This window comes from Crocodylus porosus, unplaced genomic scaffold (genome assembly GCF_001723895.1).
Source record: "Crocodylus porosus isolate Cpor-Errol unplaced genomic scaffold, CroPor_comp1, whole genome shotgun sequence".
Classification (NCBI taxonomy): Eukaryota; Metazoa; Chordata; order Crocodylia; family Crocodylidae; genus Crocodylus; species Crocodylus porosus.
The window spans coordinates 4,010,115-4,023,839 of NW_017728939.1; the positions used below are offsets into that span (position 1 = coordinate 4,010,115).

Genomic DNA, 13,725 nt, shown 5'->3' on the forward strand with positions numbered 1-13,725 from the left:
GGGATCTAGTGGCCTGTTACAAACTAGTCAGGGGGGATCAGCAGGCATTGGGGGAGTCCCTGTTCCCCCAAGCACCACCAGGAGTGACTAGGAATAACGGTCACAAACTGGCAGAGGGTAGATTCAGATTAGACCTCAGGAGGTGCTGCTTCATGGTCAGGGTGGCTAGGATCTGAACCAGCTTCCAAGCGAAGTGGTGCTGGCTCCTACCCTGGGGGTCTTTAAGACAAGGCTAGACAAACACGTTGCGAGTACGACCCCAGTACTCTTTCCTGCCATGGCAGGGGGTCGGACTTAGTGATCTGCTCAGGTCCTTTCCGACCCTACAGACTATGAAACTATGAAGGTGGCTACCCTCTTGCTCCAAGCTATACTTACTGTGACCACCCCCCCCCAGTCATTTTTTATGCATTGTCCACCTTTGGAATTCAGGATCCACATCTGTTTTGAGTTACAGTAATGTCAATTCTGAGTCAGTGCACTGACTCCAGTAAGCTTACTTCAGATTGAGAGCAGGCAGCAGGGGGACTGGAGAAAGGGGCATTTGACACCAGGCTTTACTGAGTGGTACAGGTAGCGTGCTATGAAGCTTCCAACTGTGTCCCACTTCTGGGTGAGGGCTGTAAAATCCTGCGTGTCTGGTTGATGAGCAATTTTTGGTGAAGTTCTGGGATTGGATTGGAGAATTTTGAGAGAGGTGATGAGGAAATTGCTGGGGAGTGCTGTGTTTGGACCAAGGAAGAAGAATGGCTGCCTTATGGTTAAGGCCTTAAATTGGGGTGCAGGGCATCCAGATTCTGTTCCCAGCTCTGCCCGATTCCCTATATGACTTTGGGTTTGTCACTTAACATGTTTCTCAGTTTCCCCATCTTTAAAATAGGTTGATTAATGTGTTTTTACCCTGTTGTGTCTGTATCGGCAAGACAAAGCATTCTTTGGGACAGGAACACACTGTCATTACATGCGTTCAGTACATAGCACAAAAGGTCTCTAGACACTACTGTAATACAGTTTCTGCTTGTGGTAATTATTGAAGGATTTGCTTCAATATGGTGCATACCTCCATAAGGGCCTTCTCTCATTGATTCTGCATAGTCTAATATGCTTGGAAGCAATGTGCCAGGGGATAGTTATTCACTCTCTATAAAACCAATGGGATATGTGTTCCCAAGACAGCCATTTACAGTAATAGAGCTGGGAAGTGTTGAATAGAGATTACAGGGACTGATTGCAAAAAGGCCCACTGGTCCCAAGGAGGTAAGAATTGCTCTGAAGTACTCTTTGTCTCTGTAGGCTTTTCAGTATTGTTCATTCCCCTAGCTTTGCATTGCTGCCTTGGTGAGAGCAATTTATGGCACCTTCTAAAGTCCAAACCTCTGTACTGGGAACAGCTTCATATTACAGTATTGCCCACAAGCACCTCAAAACCCATTTCAAACCAAGATTATTCCTTCAGTCTAGGGTTGGCTGAGAACAAGGTTCCATCCCATGTCTACCCACTTAGGGATGAGGTGAAGAGCAGACTGGACAGCCAGTCTTACAGCTTGTCTCTTCTCTGATTACTCATATTTTAGATCCCAAGTCCAGCAAAAGCTGAAGGGTACTGGACTGGGTTGAGGGTACAGTGAAGCTGTCTAAGGTACAGACCCTTTCCTCTGATGCACAAAACTTCCCAGAGGGGACTGAATTCTGACATTTTCTCCTTCCACAATAGCACTTTAATCTGAAACATTTTTTGCTTATAAACAGTTCTTCTGTGTGGGGACACATATAAAACATTTACCTTCTTCTCTTGGCAGGGAACAAAAGGCCATAGACCTCTATAAACAGCTGAAACCCAGGCCTCCAGGTATGGAAGAGACTTGTTCTGTGACCTACCTTAAAATTCAAACTGTTCTACTGATTTTTGCCTTCAGTAATGAATGTCAGACTTTAAAGTATTGTCTCGGGCAAAGACAAGGGGAATACTGGGGTTGGGACACAGCGAGACCCCCCGATGTAGGGGAGCTTGGTGAGAGATCTGGATAAAGAAGGTAGTGGTCTGGTGTAGTTGTAGTAGTAATGTGTTTAAAACTGTGAATAATTGTATGCTTGAGCTACTATGCTCTTGAGGTTCGAAGTCCTGGCTTGTGCCAGTCCAAGTGTCTCTTGTTGCTGGGTTGATCGGCCGCTCTCAAATGACCTCTACACTGAAATGCTTATTCCAGCTTCTTAGCCGTGTGGTCTCACTGCTATATTTTGCTTGTCCACTGGTCTTGTAACCCCTTCCCCCACACACACACACTGCCTTGTAACAGCATCTAGCATCATCATCTTTCCCTCTACTTCTTACCTCAAAAAAAAAAAAAAAAAAAGGGCTTCTCACCTCCCTCTAAAAGCAATCTCTTTTTTGAATACAGAGGTAGAGTAAAAGGAGAAAGGGTGATGGGAATTGAAATAGCCCTGTATTTTGCAACCAGGGCAGTAGCCATCAAGGAGGATTGTACACAGTTGTGTGTTTGGGGAAACAGCTGCAACCCTTATGGAAATCAGTGCATAGCCAGCCAGAGTGGCTCAATTTTAGAGCAAGTGTGAAGAGAGGATTGAACTGCAGTGTGATTGTGCATAATAAGGAAGACTGATTCAGTTGATTTAATACCCCCAACATAAGTACTGCCATCCACGGTGGGTCGGATCAATTTTGTGTGTGTGTCGGGGGGGAGGAACTGGACACAGAACTCCAGCTGTGGCCTCATCAGTGCTGGATAGAGAGGAAGAATCACTTTCCTCGGTCTGCTGCAAACACTCCTACTGATGCAGCCCAGTATGCTTTTAGCCTTCTTTGCAACAAGGGCACATTGTTGGTTCATATCTACTTTATTGTCCACTGTAACCCCCAGGTCCTTTTTTGCAGAGCTGCTGCTTAGTCAGTCAGTCCTTAGCATGTACCAGTGCACGGGATTGCCCTGTCCTAAGTGCAGGACTTTGCAATTCTCCTTTTTGGACCTCATGAGATTTCTTTTGGTTCAATCTTCCAAAACGTCTAGGTCTCTCTGAATCTTAGTCCTACCCTTCAGCATATCTGCTGCTGCACCTAGCTTAGTGTCATCTGCAAACTTGCTGAGGGTGCATTCCATCCCATCTTCCAAATCAGTGGTTTTCAACCTGTGGTCCACAGACCCTGGGGGTCCACAGACTACATCTAAGGGGTCTACAAAAGATGACTGTGATCAATCAAAAGTGTGTGAATACCCATACTCATAATACAGAGGGGCCTGCGCCTCCATTCAAAATTTCCAGAAGGGTCCATGCTTCATTCAAAATGTTTTAGGGATCCACAAACGAAAAAGTTGAAAACCACTGTTCCAGATCATTGAGGAAGATATAGAACAAAACTGGTCCCAGAACTGACCCCTCCAATTCATCTAATTCCCTTTTTGAACCTGCCTTTATCAGGCTTCTCTTGTTAGGTGAAATATATATTTGGGGAGGGGGGTGTTTTATGGATATATATCTAAGAGCTGTGTGTCCTTTCTCCAAGGGCATTTTGCTAACAAGAGGATTGTTTTTCCTCCCAGATCATGCCTACAGTGACAGCACGGACATGGTGAAGATTATTGTGCAGACTGTGCAGAGCCAGGACAGAGTTCTCAAAGAGCTCTTTGGCCACTTAAGGTACCAGGAGAACTTGTCTGTGAGTTAGAAAGCAGGGATGAAATGCAGCTTTTAGGCTGGAGAGATCTTGTTAACACATTAATTCAGTTGGGAAACAAACCCCTTGCATTCATATTTCAAAAATGAAAACTTCATTCAGAGATGTGCAGTTCAGATTGTTGAAGGACACAGTCCGATTGCTGCCCCAACATATTCAAAGGCAGTAAAGAGAGAGGTCTGCTTCATTCACGCCTGCATATATCCTTCAAATTACCAACTGTCAATAGAATGCTGTGGCCTACAACTGAGCATTGCTTCTCTTTCAAGAATTGTGCACGGATCTTTTGAAACAGCCCTTTTAATGCCTTTTCCCAAGAGCATTTCATGTGTTCTCTAAATGACTTCCATGCCCACATCACTGCCTCTGCAGTGGAGCCCTATAGGGTAAGGTTCAGAGTTTCTTGTGGGGCAGAAAAAAATAAAATATACACAGTTTGAAGTGTAGAAACTTTCTCCCATTGAGTTCTGTGCACTACACACCTAACAGTAGGGGCCGTGTACTGGAAGCTGTCCTTGTGCTGAGCTTATAAACCCCATCTATACAGTGTTAATAAGTGGTGATTTACGTCCCAACTAAATGAGTCACTCTGTTAAACAATTTTAGGAGATGAAAAATCTGAGGTTCTCAGCATAACGTGTACAAATACATTGTATTTCTCTTTTTCTTTTATTTAAATGTGGAGCCAAGGAAGCATTGTTTCACCTTTGACTAAGGTCTAATCTATCCTAGAAAGCTTTGCCAGCACAACTGCAGTGGTTCTGGCAGAACAGTGAGTGTGGTAATACTCAAAGACCCTCTGCTGCAGCATATCCTGTTCAGGTGGCAGAGTTGCTCAGAGTTCTCCTGAGTGAACTAATTTCTGCTGCCACCCATCAGTTGGCTGAAGGCACATGAAAATATGCCCGTACCTTTTGCCAGCTGTTATGGTCGCCTCAGCAGCTGGTGCCTTCTTAGGGTCCACTTTGTGCTTTGATGGCTAAACTGCTGTACTGGCAGCACATAGAGCCACCAAAAGCATTAGGGTGTTCATGTGCCCTAATGACTTGGCAGTGGCAGCTGCTGGCTGCCAATCTTCCTGTTGCCAGACCAGATAGGGGGAGACATCCACGTGCAACAGTGACCCTGGAGACGCTTTTAGTGCCTGCAGGTATCCTTGTTGATGATGGGGGTAGCATATATTGTCCAGTTGTCTGTAATCACAAGCTCTGCAAGCACTGCAAGTACACAGACTGCCAAAACTTCCTGCACCCTGTATGGCAAAGTAACTAGTTTCTCCTTTACCTTACAGCAAGCTGTTGGGCTGCAAGCAGAAGATTATTGATTTGCTTCCAAAGATTGAAGTGGCTCTGAATAACATCAAGGAGGCTGACAACTCAGTGATGCAGATGCAGGGCAAAAGGCAGAGGGAGATTTGGCATTTGCTGAAAATTGCTTGTGTAAGTGACTTAAGATTGAAGTCCTTAAAGGCTAATGCTGATCTCTTCAGCCAGGTATTGTGTAACCTGTCAAATCTGCAATGGTTTGTGAAGCCCTGTAGGAGGTTTGAAGCATTATATGCTCAGTGTAAGTAGGAATTGTTCCCTGCTGCTTGCTGTTTGGAGGCTGAAGCTGAGGCCCCATTATAGTGGGCTTTGTACACAAATAGTAAGACATGGTCGTTTACTGCCCTTGAAGAACTCTTATGTAGACAAGACAAGGGAAGACAGCCTGCTGTGGAATATCATGTTTGCCTTTTGCACTGGCCTGCTTTGGTTCTGGAGCATGAGTGGGGCAGCATGTTAGTTGGGGTATGAGCTCAGTCTTTGCTCACAAAGATGTAAGCAGGTTAGAGGTAATCCACTCAGCTCCTAGGGAAGCATAAACTTTTCATCACCATCTGGTACCCTAAAGCATCAGTATGCAAACTATATATGGTTCTCCCCAAACAAGGTGGTTTTTCTAGGGCATGGATAGGACACTTTTTCTGGCTGCGGGGCGGACTGCTTTGCCCCGGGTTAGAGGTAGGCAGGCAAGTGCTAGGAGCCGGCCACTGCTGCTCATTTCTGAAGTGGCACGTGGAGAGTGCCTGTAGCTGGTGCCCCCTGCTGTCAGATACTTCTTTGAAGCCCCAGGTATGCAGGCTGGATCCAGTGGTTTCACAGGAGGTTGTCAAAGGTTGCTGACCCTTGTTTTAGGATGTGGCTTGGGTTTGGAGAACAAATACGCTAGATGGTGGGCAGGTGGGGGGGGGGTGTTGCGTGCACAATATGGGCAAGGTCCTGGGACCATGAGAACATTCACCCATGGTATTTCACAGCTTTCTGGGGCTTTGTCATTCCTTTTGCATGAATGTACATATGTTAAATGGTGCTTGGGGTCTTTTAGCACATATGAAGTGCGACTAACATCTTTATTTTCCATCCACTGAAAGCGGATAATGAAAACAGTTCTGTTCTTCCTCCAGACTCAGAGCTCTACTCGCTCTCTGGCAAGTTCTAGTCTAGAAGGTTCAGCCACAACCACAACAGCTGCCTGGCTCCCACAGACCTCTTCAGGAACTGTGCCCCACTCTCTGTCTTCAGTGCCTATGCCTAGAGATGGGTAAGAGCCAACTGGAAGAGCAGCTTTTACCAAGACTAATTTATCTCTTTCCTGAAGAAACTTTTTGCATGCAGAAGCTGGCTAATATGGACCAGGACCTCTTTGTACTCAGCATTGTACCAGCAAAGAAAGAGACAGGCCCTTCCCCAAAAGCTTAGAGTCTAAGTGATTCCAGACAACTCCCTCTGTTCATATTTAGAGAAGGCTTGAGATGCTCTAGATTTCAACAGTGACAGTAGACTGAGGGCACTCCTCTTTTTCTCTCCTCCGTCATTTACTGTCAGTACCTGATTGTAAGAATGTGGATGAAAACAAGCCATAGTCTTCTCTTTTAAATAGCTTGATGTCTCTTGCATGGTGGTTCAGAATTTTATGAATTGGCTGGTTCAGACTGGTTCTGGTCTTTATCTCAGATTTCCAATTGAGTGACACCCCTGTGACTGACTGCACATCCAAGGTTAGGTATAGGACACACGATGTGAGCCATTCCTGACATCATCTCTCTGCTGAGTCTAAGAGTTTGGTCTGTCACTTCCTTGCAAATTGCATTTGAAGAGTGCTGTGCCACACAAGGTCCTGGTGGCCTGCAGGCAGCATGCAGCCCATGAGTGGCTAACTCCATGGCTTACGGGCTTCTGCTGCCTTTACCTCCTTGGCTTCCCATGCCTCCCCCTATGAATCCAGGAGCCACTTCTGCCACCCATCACCCCCTTCTTCCATTGCCACCTGCTGCTGCCAGAAAGACTAATGTATAGAATGGCAGCAAATGACTGCAAATTCCTTCTCCTTTCATTGTCCCATGCCTCCTGGAGGTGTCATCCTGTCTCAGCTTAAATCTGCTCTCTGGTGCTTTACTTTTGCAGGGAAACTTTTGCCCGTATATTGGAAGAGAACCTGCACTATCTCGACTGCTTTAGCACAATTATGCAAGAGGCAAAACAGGAGCAGAGCAATAGCTTGATGGTAAGTGCTTGTATGCTTCAGGGGCCTGGTTCTTCAGAGTTGCCAGCTGGTGTTTGAGGCTTTAGGCTCTTGCACTTTTTGGGTGACTTGCAGACGTGAGATGCTGTGGCCGGTGTGCATGTAGTGTCCTAACAAACTGTTTGCTCTACTCTTGTCTCCTTATTTTAATTCTAATGGAAATGCAGGCACTGACAGAACTGTTAGTTGGATAATTCTCTGTGATTGAATACAGATGATTCCCCCACCATTTAGGCAGGTCTCTAGCTGTGATAAAGTGGACTATTCACTTTCCTCTAAATTTTGAGAGGCTGAAATACATAAAACATGGGGACAAGCAGAAGCACCGAGGCAATTAGTTCATTCCTCTTTCTTTCTGAGCGGACTCAGCAAAGCCCTAAGTCTCCTGAGTTTATCTCCAGTGGATTAACTGAGCTGCAGTATCCAGATGCTCTTCTGTGTCCATGATGCTGCAGTCTCTCTCCATAACAAACTGATCAGTTACAGTTGCCTAAATTTCCCTTGGTCCATCTTCAGGACCAGGCTCTCACATCTTACATCTTCCAACCACGATGTTAAGGTTCTCTCTTCGTGGGAGCGTTGGGTGCGGGTTCCAACCCATAGCTGGAACCCTGTTAATATTGGCATACACAATATGCTGCTGCTCCCCACAGCCACCTGAGAGCCTTACCAAATTGAGGGACCTATTCTGACTACTGCACACCACTGTGGTAGTATTCAGGAGATTTATAAAAACCATAACAGACCAATGAACAGTTTTCCTACTGAACCATAATGGACCAGTGAACAATGAGCAGCATAGGTCAAGAATAAGCAGTCCTCGTTTGCCTCCACAGGCATTGGTGGAGCATGGGAGTAGTAAAGGAGCTGGACTGAATGTTAGAGGGGTTCTAGCTTCTTCCCAGTGCTGGTCTGCAGAAACTATCATCACTTGAAATAGTGGCCCAGAGTGTGGAGGGTGTGAAGGTAGTATAAAGATCTCCCTGTTGCTTTCCTTGGTCTGATCCTCTCAGGGATACACATACATCTGACTCTTATAGTTCTATTCATTTTTTATTGCTATGATCTGTTAATGTTTCTCAATTTATCTTCCTCTGATTTACAACCCAGCTTCCTCATCAGTAGTTCCAAAATTTTAGTCATGCATTGGTACTGGTACCACCATCAGGATCTAATTATTTCATAGATTTCATAGACATTAGGGCTGGAAGGGACCTTGGAAGACCATCGAGTCCATCCTTCTGCCCAAAGAGCAGGAAGTCAGCTGGGGTCATAGGATCCTAGCAAGATAAACATCCACTAGTGCCAGCTAATGGAGTTGGCTTAGATGTGCTAAACACTGGGTGGAAACCATGATCTTATGCATTTAGGTACCCAGAAAGAAATTCAACACTCTAGAACTCTTGGTTCATAGATGATACCTTTTATTAGGCCAACTAAGAAATCACAAAAAAAAAATCTTTTCTGCAGACTTTTGGGTACACACACCCTTCCTCAGGCTCAGGAAAAATTAAAGATGGTAAAAAGTCCCCATAGGTAAGAAATAAACTTCATCTCTGAACCAAGAGTTCTAGAGTGTTGCATTTCTTTTTGTCTCAGACCAACACAGCTACCAAGTACATCCCTTTAGTTACCCAATAGACGTCACATGGTGAGAACTACAATCCCCATTTGTTTGTGTCAAAAAGAACCAGTAGCTTAGAGGACAAAAGGGTAAACATGAAGGCTTGGTAACTCGCTGCTCCTGGTACAGTAAAATCTCCGTTATCTTGCATGAGTGGGGAATGCCAAGTGCCAGTAACGTAAAAATGCCAGTTATCTAAAAACACTGGAACTGGAGGGGGTGGGGGGCTTGCACAGAGCAGCACAGGGTGGTAGGTGGTGGTGGTGCCATGGGGAGGTGGCACGTGGCTTGCGTGTGGGGGTGCGTAGTGGTGGATGGTGGTGGCAGCACGGTGGCACCAATTAATAGAGTGTGTTGGCTAGTAGAATGCCAGAAAACAGGGATTTTACTGTACCTGTTCTTTCTCCCCAGTTCCTTCCCACTGCATCTTGCATTTAACATTCACTGGACAGAGTGGATACACAGCACTGAGAGAGTTTCTGCCATTCAGACCAAGAACTCAGACTAGAACTTAGCCCCCCACACCCTTCTCTTTCAAGGGCTAAAACATGAGAAGGTTGATGTTAAAAACCAGAGGAAAACATCTGCTAGGCTTGGGGGTTTGCCCAGCTATAATTTTGGGACTTGTCCCAGGTTAACTTATGTTGCTGTGTACTTGCCAAGACAGTGCAGCCCAATGGAGCATGCTCAGTAGTAGGAATGTGCACCCAGAGCTGAACTGCAAACTATGCAGTAGTGCCAAAAACTGCCTTAAGACTATGTTGCAAAACAGTGAGCAGGAGGAAGAGCCAGCTGCCTTTTGCAATAACTGTTTATCAGGGACTCGAGCAGGTTGTCATAGGTTCTGGCCCATAACACAAAGACATTTCCCACCTCAAAGGCCTTATAATCTTAGGCCTACTTCTAAGGTGGACCAGAGTGAAATTTGTGGCAATGCATTTATACAAGCAGGTGGTTGCCACTTTGGCTGTTCAACGGAAATGCATGAGGGTACTGGGACTCAGGTTATTCTTTTGCCTCTTCTTTTAGAGCCTTGATTGGAGTTGGCTGAAATAGTGAAGGGAAGTAGGTGCCCAGCTGCCATCCCCATTGCATCCATGTGCTGAAGCATGGCTGACAGCCTGTGGCGAGACGGTTGGTCAAGCACGTGTGCTGTGGTCTGCACTCGCACTCTGCTGCTTCAGGACTCTTAACATCTCATCTGATCGGCAGTTAGCTCTGAATGAGCCCTTGCCTTGTATTTTGTAAACGTTAATGGACTTGATTGTAAAGTTCATGGTCACTAGCAGAGTTCTGGCCTGTGTGATTTGCAACTAGAAGCAAACGTTTTCCAGTCTGCTGCCTAAGTCAGGCTGTTAAAGTATCTAAACAAGTAGCCTGGTTATTCAGAGATGCTGGGCACCTCCAGCTTCCACTGCTCAGTGCTTGGGAAAATGCCACCATTTCTATGTAGAAGCTTCCTAGGCTTGAAAGTGTTTGCAGTAGTCAGTAGATCTCTAACATCACATGCTCATGTCCTGGGCCCCTTGGATGTGTCAGTGGGATGGTGGCTGCTGATGTGGCAGAAGAGCTGAGGTCAGGATATTGTTTGTGAAGTTCAGTCTGTGTTAAACTTTTCCCAGCAGGAGATACTCTGCCTCTGTGTTGGAAGTGAATGCTGTGAGGTATGGGAGAGTCATAAGGCTATGACACCATGGAGGCAATCTCCCTGCTGCTCATATTTACTGCTTGGGGGTGGGAGTGTCTCCCAGGTGCAAACCAGGCTCTCCCTAAGTAGATAGCATCTGTGTGCCTTGCTTGTGCACAGGATGGCTGCTTCCCTCCCTCTCCCCCCCTGAGGACACATATGTCAGGACCTACCCCTGCAGTGAATGGCTTGGAGCCAGTGTGGGGGCCCCTGCAGTGCCATTTGCAAACTGAAAGTTACCTTACCTTGCTCCTTCATAAACATCCGTCATCAGTCTGGGGGGATGCAATTTTTTATGAATGGAAGAGAAACACTAGGCTGTGGCTTTCTTCTGGCTTGCCGTCTTCCCCAGCAGGAAGCAGTTTTGATAGGTGTTTATTATGGGTCAAATAACACTCCCCATTCCAAATGGAACAGATTTGGAATCTAATGGCTATTTTGAAATCATGTAAAAACTCTATTTGTGAATTTGTAATAAATATCTTCTATAGTACCTCTTTGTAAGTGGTCTAATTTACTTGCCCATGTTTGTTTAAACAGTATGTGCCAAGTAAAGGTTACATGCTACCATGGTGTCTGTTGACAGGGTTTTCAAAAATGACTAGAGCTTTTGTGTACCCAACTTTAGGCATCTCAAAGGAGAATTATTTTTCAGAGGGCAGGTACTTTGTAGTTTCTGCAAATTAGGCACTGTTAGGTAATCTATTTTGGGCATCCAAAAGCACTAGTCATAATCTTAGTGTGTTTCTCTCTCCACTACTGTCCCTAAAAACAAACACCTCATTTAGCACCTACGTGTTAAACATCAAGAAAACAAAAAGTGAAGGAAATTGTCATTCTGAGCCCACACCAGGTAACCTATGAGACACTGGGAATCCATTGCTTGGCACGTGCACTTCATGCATGCATTATGTAACTATAACCAACTCTCCAGAATGCAAGGCAACAGAAACCAGCCGAGTACAAAAGAGCCGGCTTCATCACAAGCCAACAATCTGAACTTGTAGCCCATGGGGTTTGTATTTTTTGCAACCTTTGTTTTTTCCTCCTACAATAATATGCCATATAAGTATATTTAGATGCTATTCCTTTAACTGGTGTTAAAATTATATTGTCAGTGAAGTACTTTGGAAGATATGTATCAACATTTCTAAATCTGCATGTAAGTTAATAGGAAACATGACATTAGTTTGAGTCAAGTAAGTCTTGGGAATTTGACCAATAACTGGAGCTTGTACCTGTGGCTGTTTTTCAGGAGGGGTTTGCAGGGAGTATTTGGGGATTTGTGCCTGAGCTGTACCATAATAGTTGAGGCTGAGATGAGCTCCTGTGTTAGCATATGATCACTCCAGGTGCTCAAATATCCATGTACATACATGTGTGTTGAAAATTGGTGGGCCTTACTGGGGCACATAGTGGAGTTTCAGGATAAGATTTGGTCATTTATTTGAGGGGGGAGGCAGAAATACAACATACAAATGAAAGGGTGAATCAGTGCATTTTAACTGTTTTGTTGCACATAAATGAGGCACAATCTACAGTTCTAATCTTCAGTGAACTAAATCTATGTTGATTGGATTTGACCTCTGCTAGTATCCACCTTGAGGGAAGCAGTATTTCCAGCTTTGTGACTGGTTGGCTGTAATTGACAGCAAAGTGGTATACATGAGCTCCCCAGTGGAGATGCAGTTTGTCAGCAGAAGGAATTTGCTTGGTAAATATCTGCTAGAGGATGTGAATTTTTCTCAATCTTAGCTGGCAAAACTGTTGTGTAATCCTGACTTCCTACAGTCACTTGGTGGCTGAAGAGATCAGAGTAGTTTTTGAACCAGACACCTCTTAAAGGTGACAGTTGTTCATCATGTCTTAAAAGTTTCAAACAGCTCCTTTGTTGAAGAGGTCAGGGGAATAACTGAAGGTCAGGCTTATGCTAGAATTGTCTGGCATAGCCCTGCCAGACACAGGTGTATTTTTTCTATATTCCTAAGCTGGCCTAGCTACACTGCTAAATCCCCTCAAATTGTGGCTATCCTGGCAAAGAGGTGTTTCTGTTGGATTGGGGAGGTGGCATAGCTCCCTCTGGAGTAACACCTGTTGGCACACTATGGGCCCCGTAAGATGTTACAATACCCAACTCTGTCTCAATATCATGTCCCTTGGTGTTTCTCCTACTGCCTGGCTTTGACCACTGATTTTGAGGCTTTCCCACATTGTGACTCTGCCTAGCCCTGCTCTTCCCCTCTGAACTCTGCAATGTGCCAGTGTCTAGGCATACACTCCAGCACTAGGCATCACTCTGGTTCACTGCCCCCAGCGGGTATGGTATGGTCTAATTCTGACTCTACAGCCATGACCCCAGCCATATGATATTGTGGCACTGGGTTTGCCAAGCATCATAGCACTGCCTCCAGAATTCAGCCCCCCAGTTTGAGCCCACCCTATTCTCCAACACATCACCTCCTCACCCTGACTCCTGCTACTGAGCCCCTCTATGTGACTCCAGAAATGAGACCTTCAGCACTCAAGGCCCTGGTTGTGTGCCCAAAATCCAACCTCCCAAGACAGTCCTCCTGCACCCAGATGCTCGGGTATAATGCTGTTCAGCACTGATTTCAGCAGTGATTTCACCAGGCCCCATCCTGCCCCCAACACCAAGCTTCCCCCACACCCCACAGGTTGGCTCTATCTACCCCCACGTTACATACAGCAGTACCCCCAAGGGCCTGGCTCCGTCAACACTGCTCCTCCACGCTATGACATCACAGACTGTTCCATCAGCACTGCTCCCCTCACCTGACATCACAACAGCCCAGGCCCTCCACAATCCCCACCCCCATTATGACATAAAAGCCCGGCCCATCAGCACTGCCTCTCCATGCTATGACATCACAAGGCAGCCCCGTCAGCACCGCTCCTCCATTCTATGCTGTGACAGCCAGAACCCCCCCTCGTGACGTCACACCGCCCTACAGCAACAGACCCCTGACCATGTGTCACAGCCCAATCCTGGCCCCGGCGCTCCTCTCACGCCCGCGCCCGACATTCTTTCTGTCCCCACCGCCGTCCCGTAGCTGAGCGGCGGGGCGGGGCGGGGCCTCCACTTCCCCCGCGCCGATTGGCTGTCGGGAGGCGGAAGTGGCTTGGGGGCGGGGCCCGGCC

General features: G+C 46.1%; 1 protein-coding gene across 1 annotated transcript in view; it reads left to right on the top strand.

The window, feature by feature from the left end:
* CHUK (conserved helix-loop-helix ubiquitous kinase) overlaps positions 1–11,059 on the top strand; it is a 46,092-nt gene extending 35,033 nt beyond the window's left edge. The window contains exons 16-21 of the mRNA XM_019547705.1: positions 1,800–1,849; positions 3,558–3,654; positions 4,983–5,130; positions 6,138–6,274; positions 7,138–7,237; positions 9,909–11,059. Of these exons, the coding sequence (XP_019403250.1) occupies positions 1,800–1,849; positions 3,558–3,654; positions 4,983–5,130; positions 6,138–6,274; positions 7,138–7,237; positions 9,909–9,935 (559 nt within the window). The 3' untranslated portion in view covers positions 9,936–11,059. The remainder of the gene's footprint in view (positions 1–1,799; positions 1,850–3,557; positions 3,655–4,982; positions 5,131–6,137; positions 6,275–7,137; positions 7,238–9,908) is intronic.
* The last annotated feature ends 2,666 nt before the right edge of the window (positions 11,060–13,725 follow it).